This window comes from Sturnira hondurensis, unplaced genomic scaffold (genome assembly GCF_014824575.4).
Source record: "Sturnira hondurensis isolate 20B ecotype Veracruz unplaced genomic scaffold, ASM1482457v3 Scaffold0003801, whole genome shotgun sequence".
Taxonomy (NCBI): Eukaryota; Metazoa; Chordata; class Mammalia; order Chiroptera; family Phyllostomidae; genus Sturnira; species Sturnira hondurensis.
Genome location: NW_028076432.1, coordinates 4,424,379 through 4,447,788, shown reverse-complemented (window position 1 = coordinate 4,447,788; position 23,410 = coordinate 4,424,379). Strand labels below are relative to the sequence as shown.

The following is a 23,410-nucleotide window of genomic DNA, read 5'->3' as shown; positions in this document are numbered from 1 at the left end:
AAATTTGCATAAAACTAACAGCTGATTTTTCTAAAGAAAACTTGTAGGCAAGAAGGGGCTGAAAAGAAGTATTCAAGTCATGAAAGGCAAGGACCTACATCCAAGATTGCTCTATCCAGCAAAGCTATCATTAGAATGGGAGGGCAGAAAAAGTTCCTCCCAGATAATGTCAAGTTAAAGAAGTTCATCATCACCAAGCCCTTAGTATATGAAATGTTAAAAGGACTTATCTAAGAAAAAGAAGATGATAAAAAGTATGGACAGTAAGAGGAGAAACAGACTCACAACTATCAACAACTGAACATAAAAAAACACAAAACAAACTAAGCAAACAAGTGGAGCAGGAACAATATCACAGAAATGGAGATCACATGGAGGGTTGTCAGCAGGGAGGGGGAGGGGAGTGAATGGGGGAAAACATACAGGGCATAAGAAGCATAAATGGTAGGTACAAAATAAACAGGGGGAAGTTAAGAATGGTGTAAGAAATGGAGAAGCCAAAGGGTTATATGTACAACCCATGGGCATGAAATAAAGAGCTGGGAGGTGAAATCCAGGTGTGGGGGATGCAGGGCAGAGGGGAATAAAGGGGATGAAAAAATTAGACAACTGCACAATCAATATACTGATTGAATAAAAATAATAAAAATAAATAAATGAGCATTTGCAATCAGTCTACTGATTCCAAAAGGGATAGCATGCTGAGCAAACTGAGAAGGTTGCTTTGATTACCACCATCTATCAAGGAAAGACCTCAGCTTTAAATATGACCCTAACATAAAGGAATCTGTCAGTCTGGAAACATACAGTACCTCATGCCAGAATAGAAGGTGAGGTGACCTCAAAGCAGATCTTTGAGAACAGGATTTAAGTCTTTACCCCCCAGAGTTTGACCCTTTGCCCGAGCAATTCTGGGATTTGGGTGAGTTTATCCTTAGCAACCATGTTTTGGAGGACACTGAGGCATGGAACAGGGGCTTCAAGGATATCTCCACCATGATACCCAGAGAGACATTTGCATCAGCAGAGTCCCATGCACAAAGTACAATGTGGTGATAGAGCCCTGGAATGAAGAGACTGAATCTGTCATTATTTTTATGGGTCACTGTTTTCACTTTAATTTATTCTCTTTCAAAGTACAAGTCATTTCTTCCAAGTTCTAAGTGGCAATAGAGCCCCAAAGGGACAGAGAGTTTTTATACCAGCAAAGTTACAGCACAATCTGAGACAGAAATCAAGTAGAGCATGAATGAAGGGTCAGGAGGATTGCATAGAAGAACAAGGAGCTACCTCTGCATAAGAGGTGCCCATAGCTGACTGACCAGTTCTCATTAGAGAGCATTTTATTGATTTATTTTTCCTTCTTTTTCCCTTAAGCTTAGAGAGCATTTTAAAAGTGAAGATTCTTGCCCTGGCTGGTGTAGCTCAGTGGATTGAGCATGGGCCTGTGAAGCAAAGGGTTGCTGGTTCGATTCCCAGTCAGGGCACATGCCTTGGTTGCAGGCCAGGTCCCCAGTAGGAGACATGTGAGAGGCAACTACACACTGATGTTTGTCTCCCACTCTTTCTCCTTCCCCTCCCCTCTCTAAAAAATAAATAAATAAAATGGTTTTTTTTATGTGAAGATTCTTGAGCTCACCTGCTATGGGAGAAACTCCCAGAAACTCAGTTCTTCTTGCTGATGTAGTAAAGAATACAGATCAGCGAGCCTATTAATGTACAAGGAAAGTTTATTAGTGCTAAGTTCTAACAGAAGAGCAAAAGCAAGAGTGGCTAGAGCAAGGGTGGCAAAAGCAGGGTGACCAGAGGCTGGGAGGCCAGGGGCCCTGGCCAGAGGCTGGCTATCTAGGGCTGCCCCCACCATGTGGCAAGAAAGGGTCGAGAGGGCCAAGAGAGTGAGGCCTTTGTTCTGAGGACTTATATAGTTGATGGGATGGGGGTGAGGGAGTTACATATTGATTGACAGGTAATGGTGGTGCCAACTCCCCCCCTGGAGAGACATGACTACCCAAACATAGGTATGGGGATCTGTTCATCAAAATCCTTATCTTGCTCCAGACTCTTTGTTCATTTTGCATACATGACAGAGGCAGGGAATTAACCAAAGTTGTTTTAGGAACTTTTCTTTGGGCATCATACACCCTCGCTTCCCCCTTCTGTGCATTGGAATGCATACACAGTCTCAAGGTTTTCCTTTACCCAGCTAGTGGAGATGATATACACCGACTTTCAAGGGCTCACCCCCTGCACTATCGTAGTTTACTTGTGTTGTTTGGAATGACGGGTAGTGTTATCAAACCAGGCTGAGGACTACTGAGTCACCAAGTGAGGTATGTCCTCCTTTGCTTTTAGCCTCCTGTGTTAAGTTCTTGATCTTGATTGCAATAGTGAGGGCCCTGCCTTTATTTCCCCTGTGGCTGCTCATTTGTAGCTGCTACCTAAGTGCTAAAAGGTGTTGCCTGGCAACCCGGGTGCTAGCCCCTGGCCAGCAACAGCAGCACAGTCTCAGAGCTCTTCCTACGTTATCTCCTGCAACACACTCTCAAAGATTCTGACCCATTGAGTTCACTTTAGTCAACCATTCTGTAGCTGCATGACAAATTCACTCTGAAAAGGCCTCTGATCAGTACCCTGCTCTTAATAAATATGCAATAAAGGATTGTTAAATAAAATTTTAATCATTTATATAAAATTACATGATCTAATAGTAATAAGCATTCCTAATCCAAGAAGTGTTAAGTATCTACATAGTGTTCCAGGCATCATAGGTTTAGAGGTGAAAGGGACAAAACCCTTACCCACAGGGAGCATTTCTTGGGGTGGGAGAGATAAAAAACAAGCAAAACATCAGATAGGCCTCAGTTCTATAAGAAATTAAAACAGGATATTAAAGATAGGCTGAAAAAGTATTTATTTATTTACTTTTATCTTAAGATCTTTCAAATATTTTATCTGTCTAGGTATACCTTTTTAAATTAAGTTTAGGGGGGTGACATTTGTTCATGAGATCATGAAGGTTTCAGACATGCAGTTCTATAAACATCATCTGTATATTGCCCAGTGTGCTCACAACCCGAAGTCTAGTCTCCTTCTGTCCCCATATATTGGACCCCCTACCCTCTTCAGCCTCCCACTCTTTTTTTATAAATACAGTTCCATGCATGAAATAACTGTTCTTCCTCAGGACTGTTTGGTGAGCTTCTTGTGGACAGTTGTGAGCATGAAAGCTATGCTCATGAGGGGGAACTTACAGAACAGAAAGCATCCCAGCCCATTTTTATACAACTGTTGATGATGAGGATGTAGACAATGATGATAATTTGTTAGGAAATGGATCATCTGGGATGAGTGCTGACATGGATAAGATATCAGAGCAACAGAAGTAAATAGAAACTATCCAAGGCAAACTAGGGGTATGTGTGGTAATAATAATATTAAGTAATATTATAAGTAATAATATTTTTCCCTTAGCCTATTGTTATATTGAATATAGTAATTAAGTGCATATAAAGAATTCTTGGCCCTGGCTGGTGTGGCTCAGTGGATTGAGCACAGGCCTGCGAACCAGAGGATCGCGGTTCGATTCCCAATCAGGGCACATGCCTGGGTTGCAGGCCAGTTCCCGGCAGGGGACACACGATATATTGTGTGTCCTTGGCAGAGGCAACCATACATTGATATTTCTCTCCCTCTCTCCTTCCCTTCCCCTCTAAAGATAAATAAATAAAATATTTTTAAAAAAGAATTCTTGTTGTTTAAGGGTTAGTTTAATAATTCTGAAGTAGAATGGCTGTGATTTTATTTTAACTCCTATATTAACTGCAAACACATTCTGTTAAGGTTCAAATTTACGTATATGTAGGGCATGATCTTACAGTAATATTTTGTATTACGTTTGTTATCGAACAAGGGTCCGAGGGGAGGCAATACTTGGCCCACTGAGGGATGCCAAAAACTGCTTCAGAAAACAGAGGCCCCTCCCAAGGACACTATACTAATATCTATTGGGCTCTTCTGTCCGCCGCCAATTGGAAAGACATCTCTCAATGCCAAAGATTTGTGAAAAAGAAACAAAATGTTTATTTAATGCTATTTAGACCTAATGCCTTCATTAAAATATTAAAGTCTTTAAGGGTATTCACCTACACACACACACACACACACACACACACACACAACGCTCCCTTCTCCCACTGTCCCAACTCCGGGTACCGTAAATCAGGAAAAGAGCACACGTCCATTTTTCAGGTCGCTGGCACTGTGGGCTGTATTGCCTGTCTAGGCAGGATCTCCAATTAATCCAAAGTCATGTGGCACCTTCCACTGGCAAGAGTTCTTTGTACCAAGTTCCAGTCAAAGTCTCTCCTGCTTTCCAGGCCACTCGGCCGAAGGGAGCACCCCAAAGCCGCGTGGGCCGCTTCTACCAAAGCCGCACTCCACCAAAAGCATGTGTCTTTCTTCTTCACCTGGCCGCAGGGATCTCCATTCTGGCAAAGCTGCGTGGTTTTCCCTTTTCTGTCTGGGAAAGAGGGGGTCCTAACTCAGGCAAAACCACATGGCTCTCTCTTTCTTGACTAGAAGAGGGAGTCCTAACTCTGCTGAAACTATGTGTCTCTCTCCCTAATGGCTGCCGTGTCTGGGTTTAAATCTTTCTAAAACAGCATTGCTCTCCCCCTCACCTGACCAAGAGGGAGTCTTCACTCTGCTAAAGCCACATGGCTCTCATGCAGGCCCTGTCTCAGAGGATCAGCCCCCAGTTCCATCCTGGGTAGAAGCCACTCCCTTCTCCCTGGCTCAGAGCATGGCCACAGCTATTTAACATATCTATGAAACCAGCTAAAGGTTATATAGATACATTAAATGACCATTCCAGAGGTTAGCTGCAAAACTGTTGCTATACAAAACAACTCTCAATGGCCCTGCTCCATTTTTCCCTTCCCCCAACTGACACCTGGGGGGTGGGGGGGAGGACATCTTAATATTTCCTCCAATATTCCTATACACTTTGAGTTCTGGACACCATTCCAAATCTTTTTTTGCCACCACCCCCCCAACGCTGCACCCTGTATCAGGTTGATAAAACTGAGATACACAGTTTTCAGAGAACTGAAAACAACTGTTCTGAAAGAAATTGCTTTGCTACCTTGGCAAGAAGTTTGTTGCTTCTTTTCTTTTTCTTGAGTCTTGAAAGGAATAATTGGAGGGTTTTTCCTTCGTATTGAATTTATTGGGGTGATACTAGTTAACAAAATTATGCAGATTTCAGGTGCACAATTCCACAACACATCATTCGTACACTGTATTGTGTTCATCACCCCAACTAAAGTCCCCTTCCATCATCTTTTATCCTCACTATACCCTCTTCCACAGTCTCCCCCCACCCTTTCCCAATNGCTACCTTGGTGAGAAGTTTGTTGCTTCTTTTCTTCTTTTTCTTGAGTCTTGAAAGGAATAATTGGAGGGTTTTTCCTTTGTATTGAATTTATTGGGGTGATACTAGTTAACAAAATTATGCAGATTTCAGGTGCACAATTCCACAACACATCATTCGTACACTGTATTGTGTTCATCACCCCAACTAAAGTCCCCTTCCATCATCTTTTATCCTCACTATACCCTCTTCCACAGTCTCCCCCCACCCTTTCCCAATAATCCCACTCCTGGGCACAAACAACAGTGTGGAAAGCTACTTTAAATCGGGTAGTGAGCAAAGAGCTCTCTGAGGAATTGGCCTTTAATCTGAGACTTATGAAAAACACAGGATCAAACGTGAGAAGATCTAAGGAAGAGCGCTACAGTCAGAAAGACAGCTGCTACAAGTGCCCCAAGGCTAGAGGAAGTTGGATGGGGGTGAAGCAGAAGGAAGCCCTTGTAGCTGTAGAACAGTAAAGGAGGCGGGCAGCTGAATGAAGTAGAATCAGAAGGACAAGTTGAGGTTATAGTGAGTTGTTTGGATTTTATTCAAAGTACAACAAGAAGCCAAAAAAGTTAGCAAAAAAAAGAGATATGATATGATATATACTCTTAAAAGATCATTCTGGTTCTTGGATCAAAAATGAATGGGGGGGGGGGCAGAGTGACAGCAGAGAGCACAAAAAAGAAGCTGTGGCAGCGTCCCTGGAGGGATGGTGGCCTGGCGGAGGGGAACAGGCGTGGAGTTGGAAAGAAGTTGGTGGGATTGAAATATGGTTTGGAGCTGGAGTACACGACATGCTGATGGATTGCAAGGGGAGGTGGGAAGGAAAGGGAATTAAGGTTAGCATGTAGATGCTGGTTTGAGCACTTGAGGTTGGTATTAATATTTGCTGAAAGTAGAAAAGGTATCCAGAAACAGGGTTGGAAGAAAAATAAGAGTTTGCTTTTCAGCATGAGTTTGAAAAATCTTAGACATCCAACTGGAGAGTCAAGTAAGCTGATAGATTTAGAAATCTAGAGTTGAGAGAAAAATCAGAGCTCAAGATACTAGGACTGTCTTATATTTGTATAACACATATAAGGAAGGTTTCAACGATTTTTATTTACATATTCTTATAAGATAGTTACCTGATCACTCAAAATGCATGAATCCTGAAAGTTATTTACTGTGTTTTGGCCAGCAGTAAGTGGGTTTGCATAGCCAAATTATATCTTACCATTTTTAATCAAAGACTCTAAAATGATCAGCCCTCTATAAACACCCTGGTAAACCAAAACATTTTTAAAGGTTTTTTTTAATATATGCCCATTTTTGCATCAGCAAACCATATTTAAAAGGAATGCTAATTGTAACTGCTAAGGCACGTAAATATTCAATATCGGTTTCTCATTTTGCCTCTGCTCCAGGATTTGGGCCTTGAGCTCTCATGCGGCAACTGTCAGAAATGTTATCACTCTCCACCAAGTGTAACAGCCTCCAGGAGGAGAGGGAACTTAATTAGAAATTTCCACTTCAAATATAATTTCTAGTTCATTCACTCTGAGATGTGCTAGAGGGTATTTAAAAGTTTAATGCTGAATGAACTGTTTGTTTTTCTCAAGTTGTCAACAAAATACAGATTGTATATGGAATATATTTGTTTATTAGGCAGGGGAAGGGACCTCAGAGATTTATCACGAGCCTCTCCTTCCAGATGAAGAAGCTGAGGCCCAGAGAGGTTAAGGGGCCACCCAAATGAGATAAAGTATCTGCAGGAGGAGTCAGAAACCCCAGTCTCCAAAGTGCTAGGACAGGGTTTTCCAGGGCACTGTGCTTCCTCTTGCAGTGTCTGTGCCCCCAGCACTTCCCCTGGGTCTGCTGAGTCTTTACTGAGATAACTTTATACTTGCCCAGATCATCCTTTGGATGTGTCAGGGGAGAGGTCAATAACAGCTAATAAGTATATGTTCTTCTATATATCAGGCCCTATTGTGAGCATTTTACATGCACTAACTAATCTAACCTTACAGCAACTCAGTGAAGTGGGTTCTCTTACTATCCCTATTTCGTACAAGACTCTTCTACATCTGGGTCTAGTGAGGTCAGGGCACTCACCTTAGAAACACCAAGACTAAAATGATTATTAATGTGAACTATTTTTCTAAGCTCCAGACAGATATTTTCCAATGCCTACAAGATATTCAGTACACACAGCAAATTCTATGTGTCTTAAAATGAATTATCCTTTGTCCAAACCCACTTTTCACCCTGTGTTCTCATCTTGATTAAAAGTATCATCTTCCCTCTAATCACCTTCTCATCGCTCATCTTCCATTCATTCAGCACTGTATGTATTATTTAAACTCTACTTTGTTCCCAGAGGTATCTGAGGAGAATAGCTCCATGGAACCTCCTTCTGGGCCCTCTCTCAAGTCTGTGTCCATTTCCCATTGTAAATTCCACTCTCATTTTTCTAGTTCAGGTCTTCATCATCTACCACTTGGAAAATTGTAATAGTCTCCCATTGGATTATCCAATTCTTGATCACTTAGTTCTTCAACCACAACATTTCATTGTTGCCCTAGTTACCCCCCCGACACAAATCAAGTTGTGTTCGATGCCTCTGTAAAGCCCTCCCCCAGCCACTTACTAACAAAACTTCCTTTTTAAAGATTTTATTTATTTGTTGAGAGAGACAGAGAGAAGGGAGGGAAGAAAGGGAGAAAAACATCAATGTGAGAGAGAAACATTGACCAGTTGCCTCTAGCACTCACCCCGACCAGGGACTGAACCTGCAACCCAGGCACATGCCCTGTTGGCGATTCAGACCAGCCACCCTTCACTTTACATGATGACTCCCAGCCAACTAAGCCATACAGGCCTGGGCTGACAAAACTTCTTAACTTGGCATTCAAGGTTCACTTGTGTGGGTACCATGTCTCTTCTCTCTCTCTCCATGCTCTATACCAACCCCCCAGCCTGCTCACCATTCAGGATTAAGTGGGATATTTATAGTTTCCTTGACTCCTAAACAAGTATGTGATAAGGACCAGTTAATACCCAAGAATGCTTCCATTACATTTGTTTGTTTATGTTTCATCTTGTTTGGGAAGAAATGTGAGGTGGGAAAACAGCTTTCTGACTATAAAACACTTTGAGATGTTATTTTTAAACCATGGGAATCATTGAATCTGGAATCACAGGGACCCTAGAGATGGGGGCACCCAGCAACTTCTGTTTCCACAGCAGTGTATCCACTGGCCTGAGTCAGTTAGTGGCCGAGTTAGCAACTGACCCGAATTTCTGCCTCACTGCATCACATCACCTCAGGAAAATGGAAATAGATTTTTTTCCTCATGAGAAAAGATGGAGCCTTCTACATTTATTTAATTCACGGGTAATATATCTGCTGATCTTACTATCTCTATCTCTCTGAATAAAGGAGAAATCATTTGATTCTGCCCCACTTTCTTCCGTGCTGCCCCCTGCCACTTACCACCAACCAGACCCCCAACAGTGAAATGATTTGCTTGAAACAGTCCTTTGTGTTCTGTACCAGACTTATTTTAATTGAAATCTAGTGCCAATTATCTTGTCCTTTCCCACTGGGTCACCCCTTTGTCTTTTTCCACAGTTAATAATTCTGTAAAACTTGTATTTCTTAGCTACTCTTAACTATTCCAAGGTCATCTTATATCTAATCTATTCTTTCATTTTCTTATTGCTAAAAAAAGCCATTCTGAAGTCTGGGTTTCATAGATAATGGATATGGTATAATACAAATAGCTACCACTGATTGAGTACATATTCAATGTGCCAAGTATTGGGTTAAGTACTTTGTTTATATTATCTCTAATTATCCAAACAACAGCCCAACAAAATTAAGGTTAATATTTTTTGTTGCATGTAAGAAAACTGAAGGTCAAAGGAGCTAAGTAACTTACCCAAGTTCCTAAGGTCATAGAGTTGGTAAACAAGGAGACCAAGATTTGAATCCTATCCTTTGCAAGTCTAAACCCAGGGGTCTTCCCACAGCACTGTTTCCATAGCAGATGGATGATATGAGCTCAAAAGGAAAACCTCAGCAGCCACAACAGTAGTGCTGCCCCCTGAGCAGAATCTCCAAAGGGACAAATTCAACTTCAGAGGCTCTTAATAAAGCTGGCGATAGCACAGAGCTCCTGTATATTCTCTGTGTTTTCTCTAGCTGTGAGCAGTAATGCTAAAATAGTATTTCTCAATTCTAAGCTGAGGAATGGTTACCCATTGCAGTCACAATAAACTCCAAATTTACTAAAATGTCTTATCATGCCTGTACCACAAAATCCTTGAGATACAATAATGGGCCATGGTTAGGAATGCAGACTCTTCAACCATACTGCCTGGGTTCAGTTGTGGGCTGCCCCATTATTAGCAGCGAAACCCTGGGCAAGTTATCTAATCTGCTATGCCCTAGTGGATTCTCAATAAAATGGGCATTTTTATGTGTTCTTACATCATAGAGCTTTTGTGAAGGCTAAGGAAATTGGTGTATAGAAAATGCTTAGGACTGTGCCTACCACAGAGTTAAGTACACACAAGTCAGTAATCAGCATCAGCTCCATCTCTCACCTCATCTCTCACCTCTTCCCCACTTACTCATCTTTCCTCTGCCCTTCAGTAACAATGACTTTCTTTTCTTCAGCGGTGCCATACCCTTACTCACCTCCACCTATCTGTCTCCCTCTCTGCCTAGAATGCTCTTGCGACTCCTCTGCCCTTCCCTCTCTCCACCGCCCTTCCTGGATAACTCATTCAGATCTTGTCTCTGATGTCACTTCTTCCAGAAAGCCTTCTTATACCTCCTCGTTCCTCAGAAGGGGCCCCTCTTCTGTGTCCCAGAGCATTCTGACCTGTTCTTGTCATAGCACTTACCACCAGGTACTTAATTTTCAGTTTACTCATTCTTGTCTCCTACTGAATAGTCAATTGCTTGACAATGGCTATGTGTCACTCTGGTTCACTTAAATTGGAAAAGGAAATGACTAAAATGGGTATTTTAAAGAAATAAAATTTGTACCAGCACTGCATTTAGCTCTAGATACTTCACTAGAAGCACATTAAAGGAAAATAATTGTAGTGAATATCCATGTTGCCATAACAGACCTTATATGCATGCAAGCAGAGGCGAATTGTCATGTGGTGAGAATTATATGAAGGGGCAGAAAAGAGAGCGCGGTCATTTAACTTGGGGTCACATAAAGTTTAGATGACCACTGGCCTGGGATAAGGTAGTGCCAATACCTTTTTCACCATTCACTTGTCTATTCATTCACCTCTTCAGTACTTACGCACCTGCCATTTGCCAGGCTCTATGCTAGAGACACAAGTTCCAGTAAGACAAGCTCCTTCCTTTAGGAGTTCACAAATAAGCACATTCCATACGTTTGTTCACACTGAATTTTTAAGGACTAGGAGAATTTTTCCAGGTGAGGAAGGGATGTAAAACTACCTTTTAGATAAGGAAAGTAGCCTTGCAGGCATGCACAAATGCCCGGATCAGAGAAATGAAAAGGTTCACTATGGTTGAGGATGATGGGAAGTGCATGTGAATGATGTGGTTGTATTCGCTGAAAGGTATACATTGGTGACTACAGATAATCACAAAGGTTCTCCCCATTTATGAACTTCTCTCATTCTGATATTATCCTTTCTATAATACTAAGAAATACTAGAGAGCATAGAGTTATTTATTCAGGGAACTTCTGATCCCCGAGCCAGGGACCCTAGTGTCTAAAGTAGCAAACATTATGCTCGTCTTAAAAAAAAAAAGTGTAACTCTGAACATGGTACACCATTCTCTTTCACATCAGCATCTGAAAAAACAACCACCACCACCTTGTAACCACTTGAATGAACTAGAAATCCTAAACTTCCTATCCATTACTATCTTGGTTGTGAAAACTATATCATAACAAATGGAATTTAATGATTTCTAGGATCCCAGCACAGTTGTGTACATATGGGGATGGCAATAGATGGCATTTTTCTAGTCTCTCCAAGCCTTCTGCTGCAGCTCTACATGATGTGATCATCAGAAGCTGGGCCATAATGTCTAAACCCCGTTGCTCAGGCCCCTTGCTGAGCTGAGCTTAGTGTCACACCCAAGGGTGTGCTGTCAGTCTCAGGAAGCTTGGAAGGCAAACGTCAGAAGTGGAATCTTGCAGGCACAGAGTAGAATGACATAGGATACTGAGAGAAGAACAACAGGAAATGGCAATTAAGAGCTCAAGAGTTTTAGTTGGACTATTTAAAATTCTTAACCTCTTGCAACCATTTAACCTTGAACAAGTTAGTGAGTCCCTCTGAGCTCAGTTGTCTTATTTATAAAATCATAAGAATAATCCAAGACTTCTGAAGATTAAATGAGAAAATGTATAAGTATCACCTATAATATGAGCATGCCTGATAATCAGTGAATGTTAACGATGACTATCACTATTAATCTCAACACTAATTAGTGGCATCCAATCTCCCAGTCCATGCTTCAAGAAGAGAAAATTCAAACTGAAGCAGAAAAATAGAAATAATAAATATACGAGGCTGTGTCATACTTGGTATTTTAAAATGCCATGTCAATGATGTAAAACTGTTTTTGAATTCCTGGGGAACTGCTATTTGAGCAAAGATTACTGATAAAAACTCAAACCACAGGGATAGAAATAAGAAGAAAAGCGACCTTGGAAAGTTTGAAAGACTGAAGGAGAACATGCATGCTGAAACCTGGAGGGAAACCAACAGAGGCACAGTCAAGGGGGTACTCATTCTTCAAGATCAGAGCAGCATCAAATGCACTGCAAATCGGGAGACCCATGTAGAAAAAGGCCTAAGGCGAACAAGATTCAGTTATTCCTGGCCCAGTGGAAAACAAACACACACCCATCATAGGGAATGTCTGCTCCAGGGAAAACAGAGAAGCCCTGACTGGTCCTCACCCTGTACAAACTCTGATATGACCTAGGGCAAGTCTCTTCCTTTAGTAGAGTTCATCTCTAAGGTGTAAATTCTGAGTGAGCAAGTTTCTAAGTCTTCCAATGCTGAAGTTCCTAAGGAGGGGAAAATGAAGTAACCCATATACTATATTTTGCATTGGTTAGTTGGCATTAGATTTTATTTAATCACTCATAATCATAGCTCTTTGAAGAAATACAGTAATAAAGATACTATTTGCTAAATGCCTATTTGTGCCAGGCTTTGGGTTAAAGGCTTTGCAGATATTATCTCATTTATTTCATTACAGATATTTTCTCATTTTTTTCATGCAATTCATGCAATAGCCCTGATATGTAGGTATTATACCTATTTTACAGGTAAGGAAGCTGAAGTTCAATGACTTTAAGTCACTTTTCCAAGTTACATAGATAGAACTGGTAGACTCGGGTTTCAAACTCAGTTCTCTGTGACTCCAAATCTTTTGTTTCTTCTTAGTTTTTCATGTTCCCTTAGTTCACTTACTTGAGAAAATTTAGAGTCTAACTAGAATATTGAAAGATGTAAAAATTTGATTCTATAAAGGAAAGGTCCAAAAAACAGTAGTTGTTCACCTGGTTCTCACATCAAACACCAAAATCTATTCCAGTAGATGAAAGATTAAACAGCTAAAAATTAAACTGTCGATGTACTAAAAGAAAACATGGATGCTTTGTTAAATATATTAGAAAGGGGAAGATATAATATAAAACTCAAAAGCTAAAAAGGGAAAGAAGCAATAACTGTGACTATATAAAATAGTTTAAGCTTTTTAAAGTATATTTTATTGTCTCCCCCCTTAGTTCACCTCCATGAGTCATACATATAAGTTCTTTGGCTTTCCCATTTCCTATACTATTCTTAACCTCACCCTATCTAGTTTTGTACCAACAATTTATGCTTCTTATTCCCTGTACCTTTTCCCCCATTCTCCTCCCCACCCCCTCCTCACTGATAACCCTGCATATGATCTCCATTTCTGTGATTCTGTTCCTGCTCCAGTTGTCTGCTTCGTTTGCTTTTGTTTTTGTTTTGTTTTTTTAGATTCAGTTGTTGATAGTTGTGAGTGCGTTGTCCTTTTACTATTCATATTTTTTATAATCTTCTTTTTCTTAGTTAAGTCCTTTTAACATTTCATATAATAAGGGCTTGGTGATGATGAACTCCTTTAACTTGACCTTATCTGGGAATCACTTTTTCTGTCCTCCAATTCTAATGATAGCTTTGCTGGATAGAGCAATCTTGGATGTAGGTCCTTGCCTTTTGTGACTTCAAATACTTCTTTCCAGCCCCTTCTTGCCTACAAGGTTTCTTTTGAGAAATCAGCTGCTAGTCTTATGCAAACTCCTTTGTAGGTAACTATCTCCTTTTCTCTTGCTGCTTTTAAGATTCTCTCTTTATCTTTAATCTTGGGTAATGTAATTATGATGTGCCTTGGTGTGTTCCTTCTTGGGTCCAACTTCTTTGGCACTCTCTGAGCTTCCTGGATTTCCTGGAAGTCTATTTCCTTTGCCAGACTGGGGAAGCTCTCCTTCATTATTTTTCCAAATAACTTTTCAATTTCTTGCTCTGCTTCTCCTTCTGGCACCCCTATGATTCAGATGTTGGAATGTTTGAAGTTGTCCTGGAGGTTTCTAAACCTCTCCTCATTTTTTTGAATCCTTGTTTCTTCATTCTGTTCTGGTGGAATGTTTATTTATTTCTGGTCCAAATCGTTGATATGAGTCCCAATTACCTTTCACCCACTGCTGGTTCCCTGTATGTTTTTCTTTATTTCACTTTTCATAGCCTTCACTTTTCCCTCTATTTTGTGATCATACTCAACCATTTCTGTGAGCATCCTGATTACTAGTGATTCGAGGTGTGTATCTGGTAGGTTGTCTATCTCTTCATTGCTTAGTTCTTTTTCTGAAGTTTTGATCTGTTCTTTCACTTGAGCTATATTTTTTAATCTGTTGCATTGTGCACCTGTTGCATTGTAAGGGACGGAGCCTTAGGCATTTGCCAGGGCAGGGCAACCCACGTTGCTGAATTGTGGCACTGTATTTGGGGGACGGGCCTGAGAGGGAACAATGCTACTTGCTCATCTCTCAGAGGGCTTCCAGTCATGTTCTCCACTAACCACAAGCAAATTGGTCCCTTGTGGTGCTGATTTTTAGGTGGGTGGGCTTTTGTACATTCTATGATCCTGTGGGTATCTCCACTGAACTCTCCTGTGAAGCTGGGAGCTTTCCCACTGCTGCTGCAATCCCCATAGATTTTTACAGCCAGAGGTTTTGAGGATTTCTTTTCCCACACTGGAGCTCTGGATTGTGTTATCTGTCTTGCTCCCCATTTATTTCTCCCAGTTTATCAGCACGCAAATGTGGAACTGCCCAGTCCTCCAGCTGCTGCCTTGCCACGAGTCCTCTCTGCCCAGGGTACCCATCTCTGCACCTCCTATCAGTCTGAATGAATGTTTCTTCTTTAACTTCTGAGCTATTGGACTTTCACACAGTTTGATTTTCTGGCAATTCTGGTTATTTTTTGTTTTTATATTTATTGTTGTCCTTCTTCTGGTTGTGCAAGGAGGCAAAGTGTATCTACCTAAATCTCCATCTTGGCTGGAAATCCAAAGTTCATTTTAAACTTCTTGCATGGCAAGAAACAACATACAAGGGAAAAGCTTAGTTAAAAATATAATAACACAAAATACAAATACCAAACTAGTAAGAATATTTGTAATAGTTATATAAGATGGAATACTAATCTTTTTAACATGCAGATACATTTTTTAAAAAGCAAACTATCAAAATAAAAAATAAACAAATTAAGTGAACAGGCACTTTGTGCAAAAAGAAATTTAAATAATCAATAAACATATAAAAAGATGGTCAACATCATAATTGTAGAAATGCAAAAATTTTGATACAATTACCTATAAAAATGGCAAAGGTCAAATATTGATATATGTGCAATTTTTATGAGTATGAAAAGTAGCCAATTTTATATTATTTGTGAGATTATAAATTAATGTTACATTTTTGGAGGCAAGTTGGCAACAGCTATCAAAATTTGACTCTCATACCTTTTATTCCACAACTTATTGTTCAATGACATTTATTACAGGGTTATTTATAATAGCAAAATGTTGAAGCAATGTAAGGGTCCATCAGTTGTGCCCTAGTAAAATACGGTGTTTTACCTTGAATAATAGAACATTCCATGGTTATTATTAAAAGTTGACCATATATCATAATGTGTGAATGAAGAAAGCTCTCTAAGATATACATGGGTTGCCAAACATAGCTTAATAATAATAATAATTAGTAATAAAATAATTAAATAATACAAGAGTAAACTGTGTTGCATACTCAAAAATGTAAACCTACCCCTGTATTTTCAAAGAATTTACCCTTCAGAAACTCATTTTTAAGTGTTTGTGGTAGCAAGAAGGTGGATAAAACTGTAACCACATAAGTAGAGACAATACTGAAAAAAATCTTGGTACAGCCCTACCATAAATTAGGCCCCATCAAACAGGTAGAATGATATCAACTGATATTAAAAATGCCCGACATATGTGCTTAAAAGTAAAGCAAAACAAAAACAAGTTATAGAATTATATATATAATGTGATCCTATACATTTAAATAAAAAGGCAATAATATATTAACATATGTAGAAAAAGAAGCAAGTCACATGCCTGCATGTACAAACAGTAGATTTCTATAAAGGATGCACAAGAAACTGCTAACAGGGTCACCATGGGAATGCAGACAGCGAAGGGACCTTTTACTTTTCCTTACATACGTTTCTGAAATGTTAGAATTCGTTTACCAAAAGCATATATTATTTTGAATAAAAAGCTAACAGTTTGACCAGAGAAGAGGTTATCTGGTCCATGACTTTTACATTCGGCTTCCTGTAGGCAAAAGCCCAGATCAAATTACTTTTCCTGTCTCTTCCTGCTCTGAGTCATACTTCCGACTTCGATGACTAGACAACCTCTGAAATGACTTTCGTCCTCCAAGAACTTAATCTGAAGTTGTGTAGTTTATGGGAACAGTTAGAGTCAGACAGAACTCTTTGAGACGAACTCAGGCAGGAGAGAATTGAGGCTCAGACTGGTGGCAGGACAGTGAGTGACTCAACTAGTGAGTGGCAGTGGCAGGCCAAGCCCAGCTCAGCGCACTTCCCAATGTGCTGTGTAGTCCATGCTTTCAGTGCAGAGTTTATGGGAATAAAAAGCCAGGGAAGAAGCCAAGAAAATTAAAGAGTGAATAAGGGGACTCTAACAAATTGTGAGAGGACCAGGATGTGGAATTGAGAATTAAAGATATCCCAGGCCTAACAGAGAAACCGAGCAGTAACTCCTGACCCATCTGGTATCATTGTCTAAGAGGGTTCCTGAGGGGCCTAATAAGCACCTATATTTTATGTGTAGGTAAACTGACCAGTTCCTTTATTCTGTTTCATGGGCTGTGGCCATCTTCTCTCTAAATAAGAAGAAGCAGAATTCTGATGTCATCTGCAAAAACAAGCCTCTGAGTAGGTTAGAAGACTGGACTTAGGCTATGTGTTCGGTTGAAGCAGAAAAGCTTTCTAGGCCTTGTTTGTTCACCTTTGTTCCCCACCTGCCACCCCTCCCCTGGGGCAGGCAGACAGCCCTGTCACTGAAAAGCACTCGGTAATTATGTTGTGTTGACTTAGATGGAATTGATTTGAGAAAGACTTTAGCTTTTGCTTCTCATTAAAATTGACTTAAGAATGAATTTTCCCTCTCGGCCGAGTTTTGTGCTTGTTTTTGGATGCTCTGTTTCTCTTTTGGCACGGGCCCCAAAACGGGAGTTAACAGCAGCGACATAAACTCCAGGTATTCTTTATTTCATTTTGTCAGGATTCATGATGGAATTGCACATGAGAAATGGGCAGTCAGGTTTATTTTGGAAAAAGGCTCAGGGCTATCTAACCAAGCTCAGGGTGACAGGACCAGGCATATGACCAAGAGGGGGTTCTGGCAGGCAGCCAGAGCCATTCCATGCAGCGTCCCTGCAACCTCATTTGAATTTATGAATCTGTCAGCACATACTTGCCTATGTACATTATGTGTCTCTTTTTATTACCCTGTTTTTCCTCAAATTTTGCAGGCTCCTATCTACCCCAGAAATCTAGGAAACTAACAGAGGCATATTAAATGCATACCCTGAAATCCTGGTGGTTGTGTGTATACAAAGAAGTTTCAACCTGGTCAGACTCACAGCACAAACATCACAAGATGAAATTTGATGAGTCTGCTAACTAAAACTTCTCAAGAGCATAAAAACTACTATGTTAACACACAAATGCCTGGGTAGGACATGAGGGGTTTTGAGTCAGGTGACATAATCTTAGACAGCCTCTCAGTTTTGGAAAACGTGTCTTGTTCTACCCCAATGACATGGCTTACAAAACACCAGAATTCTCTGCCTTCCTATCTTTCAGGTGAACGGCATTGACCTGCGTGGAGCATCCCATGAACAGGCTGCAGCTGCACTGAAGGGGGCTGGACAGACGGTGACAATTATAGCACAATACCAACCCGAAGGTCAGTGAGCACCCAAACATCTAATGCTCCAGTATGTGAATGTGTGAACATGAACCTGCGTTTCCAGTCCCCTGGATTAAGTAGTCAGTGCCGGCAGGGTTTTTTAAAACTACCTGTTGTGAAAAATCAATGCTTTGTCTCCCAAGAACCTGAGGCTTCATCACCCTTAATACTCCAAAGAAAACATTTGACAGTTCGAAAAGCCCTTTTGAAATATGAATTTAAATAAATAACAACTAGCATCAGCTTTATTTTGTTTATATGCTTATCTGGTACACATGTTTTTGGTCAGCAATGGATGCTGTAGAAACAATTAAGATGTAGGAAGCAAGTGGGAGAGATTTCGTGTACAGGAATAGACCATGATCAGTAGACCGCATTCTCTCCTTGTGGCATTAACTCTTATGAACACTGACAAAGTTTTTGGATGCCCTTGATGTAGGTTTTTGGGGTTTTTGTTTTGGGGTGTTTTTTTTTTTGCCTTTCTGCTACACTATCACTTGTTTGGAATTCATCACTATAAACCCTGAGACTTGGTGATGTCATAAATCTAATTAGCCTACTGAGACTTAATGAGTTATCCTAAACTGGATTAGCCATACCCTGTTCTTTGGTTTATTTCAACATCTGTTCTGTGATCAGAATGAGATGCAATGAGACAACCAGGATGTTATATATAGTAGTTTATTTCTTAGGAAATTTGTTGTAGAATGCTCCCTTGTTCATGAAACATAGGTAAGCACACCACTGTGAGCTAGACTTTGTACAAAAAAAAAAACAACCCAGGAATATGGCTTCTGTCTTCAATAAATATAGTTAATGCTTTTCATCCACATGGCTGGCAAACAGGAGTATTAAACAGCTAAGCGTGAAAATACAAGATTCCATCAAGGAAGAGACTTTGTGCCTAGGTGTGTATAGAGCTTCTTTGGCCTTCTCAAGTGATTCTTTCGTTTTATTTATTATTATTATTTTTTAATTTAATTATTTTTCAAGTACAGTTTTCTGTCTATTACTCCCATCCCATCCCACCCTCCGTGCTCCCCGCTCCCTCCCATTTCCACCCTTCTCAGTTGCTGTCCATGTATCCTTTATATAGGTTCCTCTAAATCCCTCAAGTGATTCTTTCTTAATGTCAATTGGTCTGTTGTTGTTTGAAAGACTGAGGTTTGTGTCTTGCAGTGGCTTTTTAGAATTTACCATTACCATATGTTTTACATGAAAATAGAGAAAACATTTTTTCTGCCAAGTGAGTTTTGCTACATTATTTTCAATTTGCCTGGTCTTAGAATAAAAATCTGCGGTTGTTATGCCAAAAAAGTATTATCAAATGCTTTCTCTTACTGCACTAATCCAGATGTGGCTAGAGAGCTGGGGGACGAGGACAGATTGGCGTTTGTCACAAGACGGATGATGACAACACCGAGGGCACATTTCCTCCCAGCTTTAAGAAGCCTTTCTACCTCTTAAAAATTAGTAGACATGTCTTCTCTTAGGAATTAATGGCTCCAAAAGAATCCATTGTACAACAAAAAATGAAGAGATTTGGGTTAGCACAATCTGATGAACAAATTGTACTTCACATAGAATAATAACTTTCTCATGGCATTCTTTCATTTTCTTGATAGCTGTTTTCTTTCAGCCTCACAACCTGGCACATGGCAGAACTGTCCTGGCACATGGCGTAAATATCCTGGGCTGTTTTCCTGTTTTGAAAAAAATTCGTCTCAAGCAATTCTGCAAACTAATAAGATAGTCAGAACTCTAGTCCCACCAATTAGAAGCTCTGGATAGTGAAGGCAGCCATTCAAAGAACCTTGAACAGAATGATTTCAAGTTTTAAAGGCGACAGTAAAGGACAAGCTTGTCCTAGTTCTATCAGCATAAATCACCCTAAGCTTTCTAACAATTTAGTTTCCTTTAAGCCACTTACTTAATTTGGATACTATGTTGTACTTTATCAAGATGCCTGTTCAAAGCGTGTCTTATAAATCGCATAAATCAATTTTGAAGGTGCTTCTAAAGAAACCCGCAAATAACAACAAGCTTATTTTAAAATGCCAAGTATAGATCAGATTGACAGAATGCCTTCCCTATTTTACTAGTTTAACTGTATTGGGACTTGTTACAATGAGCTTTCTATTGGAGCTTTAATTCAGTGGAAATGTAGTTATGCCACATCAAGCAATCATTTTTCCTTCTTTGCAAATTTCATGTGCAACTCAGCCTTAATTTAACTATTATTTGAAATGGAAAACTGATTGGATTGTTCTTTAGGTCATTTAGGGACATTTAAAGTATACCACATTTTTAAGAAATAATGAACATTTTACCTTTAAAATAACAAGTGGAAAAATGAGTATGCTATGAGATTTCATTAGGAAATTCTCACCAAGTCCCCTTCATTTGCACCAGTATGGTGAAGTGCCCATACGAAGACAAATTTTTCTGACATCTCTTTTGGTATAGTCAAGAACTACACTTTCAGTAAATAGGTTTTCCTGTTGCATTCAAATATTTTTACCAGGAGTATTCCAGATGCTCACTATTGCCAAATTTCAGAAAATATGGCCCTTATCCCTATCTGAAGTCTTTGTCTTTAAGGAATTTTTTCATCTTATTAAGGAGAAAGGACTTAGATACATTTCATAGAGATCAGTTCCTAATGACATAGGACCGAAAGTGTATGATAATGTTACCATCTCTATGAATCATGAAATGTCAGAGAAGGTATAGACAAGAAGGAGCCAGAACAGTGCAAAGAGTACTTTATGGAAATGAGGAAACAGAGCCAGACCTTGAAGAATGGGTGGGATTTCTATTCTGGAGAGGAGGGAGAAAGAGGATCTTGCTCAGATATTGAGCTTCATGGGTGCAGACACAAAATCTACATTTTGTTTCACTGATAAATCTACCTTCCGTGTTGTGCTGTAATTGGTATTTCTTAGAGTTGCTGAACTAATGAAAAAAGTTTGTCATTTTTCAGCACTTGAATTTCCACTTGAAGGTAATTGAAGATTGAAGAAATTCATTTTTACTACTTGCATTTTTAAATTTTAGCTTCAAAGCAGAAAATAAGTGCTAAACAAGGGGTTATTGCAAAATATAAAACCATTTCCAATTGTGCTCTTCATAGTACTTAGCCAAGTTTTAAAATAATTATAAATAATAATGCAGCAATAAATGTCTTTCTTGGCAAGTTTCACTGCCCAGGTAAGGCCAAAGTTGTCATAGTCACTTCTGCTTAAAATAACCTTGGCACCAGTTGTCCAAATTACTCTTTCAATCGTAAATCGTATTTAATGTGCTTCTAGGGGATGGAGCTGAGGAGTCGCAGACAAACAACATTTCTTTCTGGGGGTGTGATTGTGACTCATCTCCACCACATTTTTTATCCAGTTTGTATCATGTTTACTTTGAAATTAACATGTATTACATTAATAATAGGAGGAAGGTAATGTTATTTTCTCTCTTTTTCTGAAAAAGGATCATATATCTGATACCTCAGGAATAATTCCACTTATGCAAATGGAGAGTTAATTCTTATGAAAACTTCAATTACCTATATTCAGTTAGTGAAATTATTCCAACACTATTCAAACAGAGGAAACCATAGCCCTGACCTGTGTGGCTTGGTTGGGCATTGTCCCGCAAACTGAAAGGTGGCCAGTTGATTCCCAGTCACAGCATGTATTTGGGTTGCAGGTTTGGTTCCTGGGCTGGGAGCATATGAGAGGCAACTGATCTATGTTTCTCTGTCACATCAATGCTTTTCTTCCTCTCTTTCTCCTTCCCTCCCCCACTAAAAAAGAAATAAATCTTTAATTAAAGAAAAAGAAAGATAATGCCTGCCACTGCACCTCACTCCCAAATAAACATACATACATACACCTTTCCTTACTCTTCCCAGCCACCTTCCCCATTACTTTTAGAATTATCTTTCTAAAATATACGACCCCAACGTATCTGTGCACAAACTCCTTGCCCTTCACAATATGGTTCCAGCTAATCTTCATGTCTCCTCCCCACTTGCCCATCACCACCCACCAGAATCATCCTTTTATATTATTTTCTCCCACTGCTGCATAAGACTTCTCCCTGCTCCTGCACTTAATACTGAATTGCAATGTTTCTGAGTCTTTGCTCATGTGGGTTTCTCTACCTGGAATTCCTTTTTTCCCTTTCCACCGGTAAGATTCCTTCCTAGTCATCTTGAGGGCCCTCAGATGTCAATTTCATAGTGAACCCATCTTTATTCTCCCAGGACAACGTTGATTGATTCTTTCTCTGAGTTCCCTAGACCTGTATTCAGATACCTGGTATGTCCCTTGCCAAGATTTCCATGTTTCTCTACTCAAGTCAGCTTCTAGAGGGCAAGGACCTCCCATGTTAATTTGATCAGTATGAACTTGACCAAACTTAATTAAAGAGTTATTGAATGATTCTCTACTTGTTTTAGAAGTACAATAATATCTTCTTGTGTTGGTCAATGTTAATAGTAGGTACTTAAGAAATAGTTGATGAATGAATATTGGATGAATGGCCTAGGGTTTTGATATTAAACACAAAATCCCTAGGTTGGACATTTGGCGTTGATGTAATTTTTAAATGATGCCTTTTTGGTTTTTGTTACAAAACCTTTAGTGACCCTTTCTCCTGCATTGCAGAAAATTAACAGCTGTTGCTCTGTAATGTAGTAAAAAGAATAAATGCTTAATCCCCAACCATTTGCTGAAGTCCTGAAACTCAACCTTAACACCATTGATGAATTTTTAGAAAGGTATCGATTATAGCAAATTTATAGTTATAAATTTGTCAAAAATGTTGTAGCACAGCACTCCTCTGGGTCAGACTGGGGCAGATCTTTATAACATTTGTTGCTTTCTCATTAGTATAACAACACCTATATTTATAGTGAGATTACTGACTGAAGTTGAAATAATAAACCATCAGATATTCCCAAAGAGACCCAAGTGAATGATGCAATTGTCAGATAAAGCACAACATGGAGATAATCAGTGGCCATCAGTATCCTCTTGCCTTAATCTGTCCACTCAGTGCATGTTTAAGAATACTTCAAGGGCTCCAGAAGGGCCTGCAAATAAAAAGGAGGAAGTCAGTGGTGGTGTCCATCAGCCAGCAGGCACGTGAGTACACAGTTAAGGGGCCTGTTTTATTCCACTTTATTTATTAACAGAACATTTGAGTTTCTGAAAGAAAAACCCAAAGAGTTGATTATTGCCTGGAGACTCATAAGGGTGGTGTGGCTTATGAAATTGTGGTAGACTGGCCATTTGGTACATTTATATAATCATTCATTCAATAGATATTTTTTACTGAACACTTTACTATGCCTCAGCCAATGAATGGTCTAGGGACATGATAAGCAGTGGATCAATGTAAATAAATATAATGCATGTCAGATAACACTAAGCAGTATA

General features: G+C 39.7%; 1 protein-coding gene across 14 annotated transcripts in view; it reads left to right on the top strand.

Moving 5' to 3' along the window:
- The window catches only part of DLG2 (discs large MAGUK scaffold protein 2), a 1,965,529-nt gene that overhangs the window by 1,635,821 nt on the left and 306,298 nt on the right, over positions 1–23,410 (top strand). For all 14 annotated transcript variants that reach the window (XM_037042840.1, XM_037042852.1, XM_037042842.1 and 11 more), the window contains one exon: positions 17,867–17,969. In XM_037042840.1, coding sequence (XP_036898735.1) covers positions 17,867–17,969 — 103 coding nt within the window. The remainder of the gene's footprint in view (positions 1–17,866; positions 17,970–23,410) is intronic.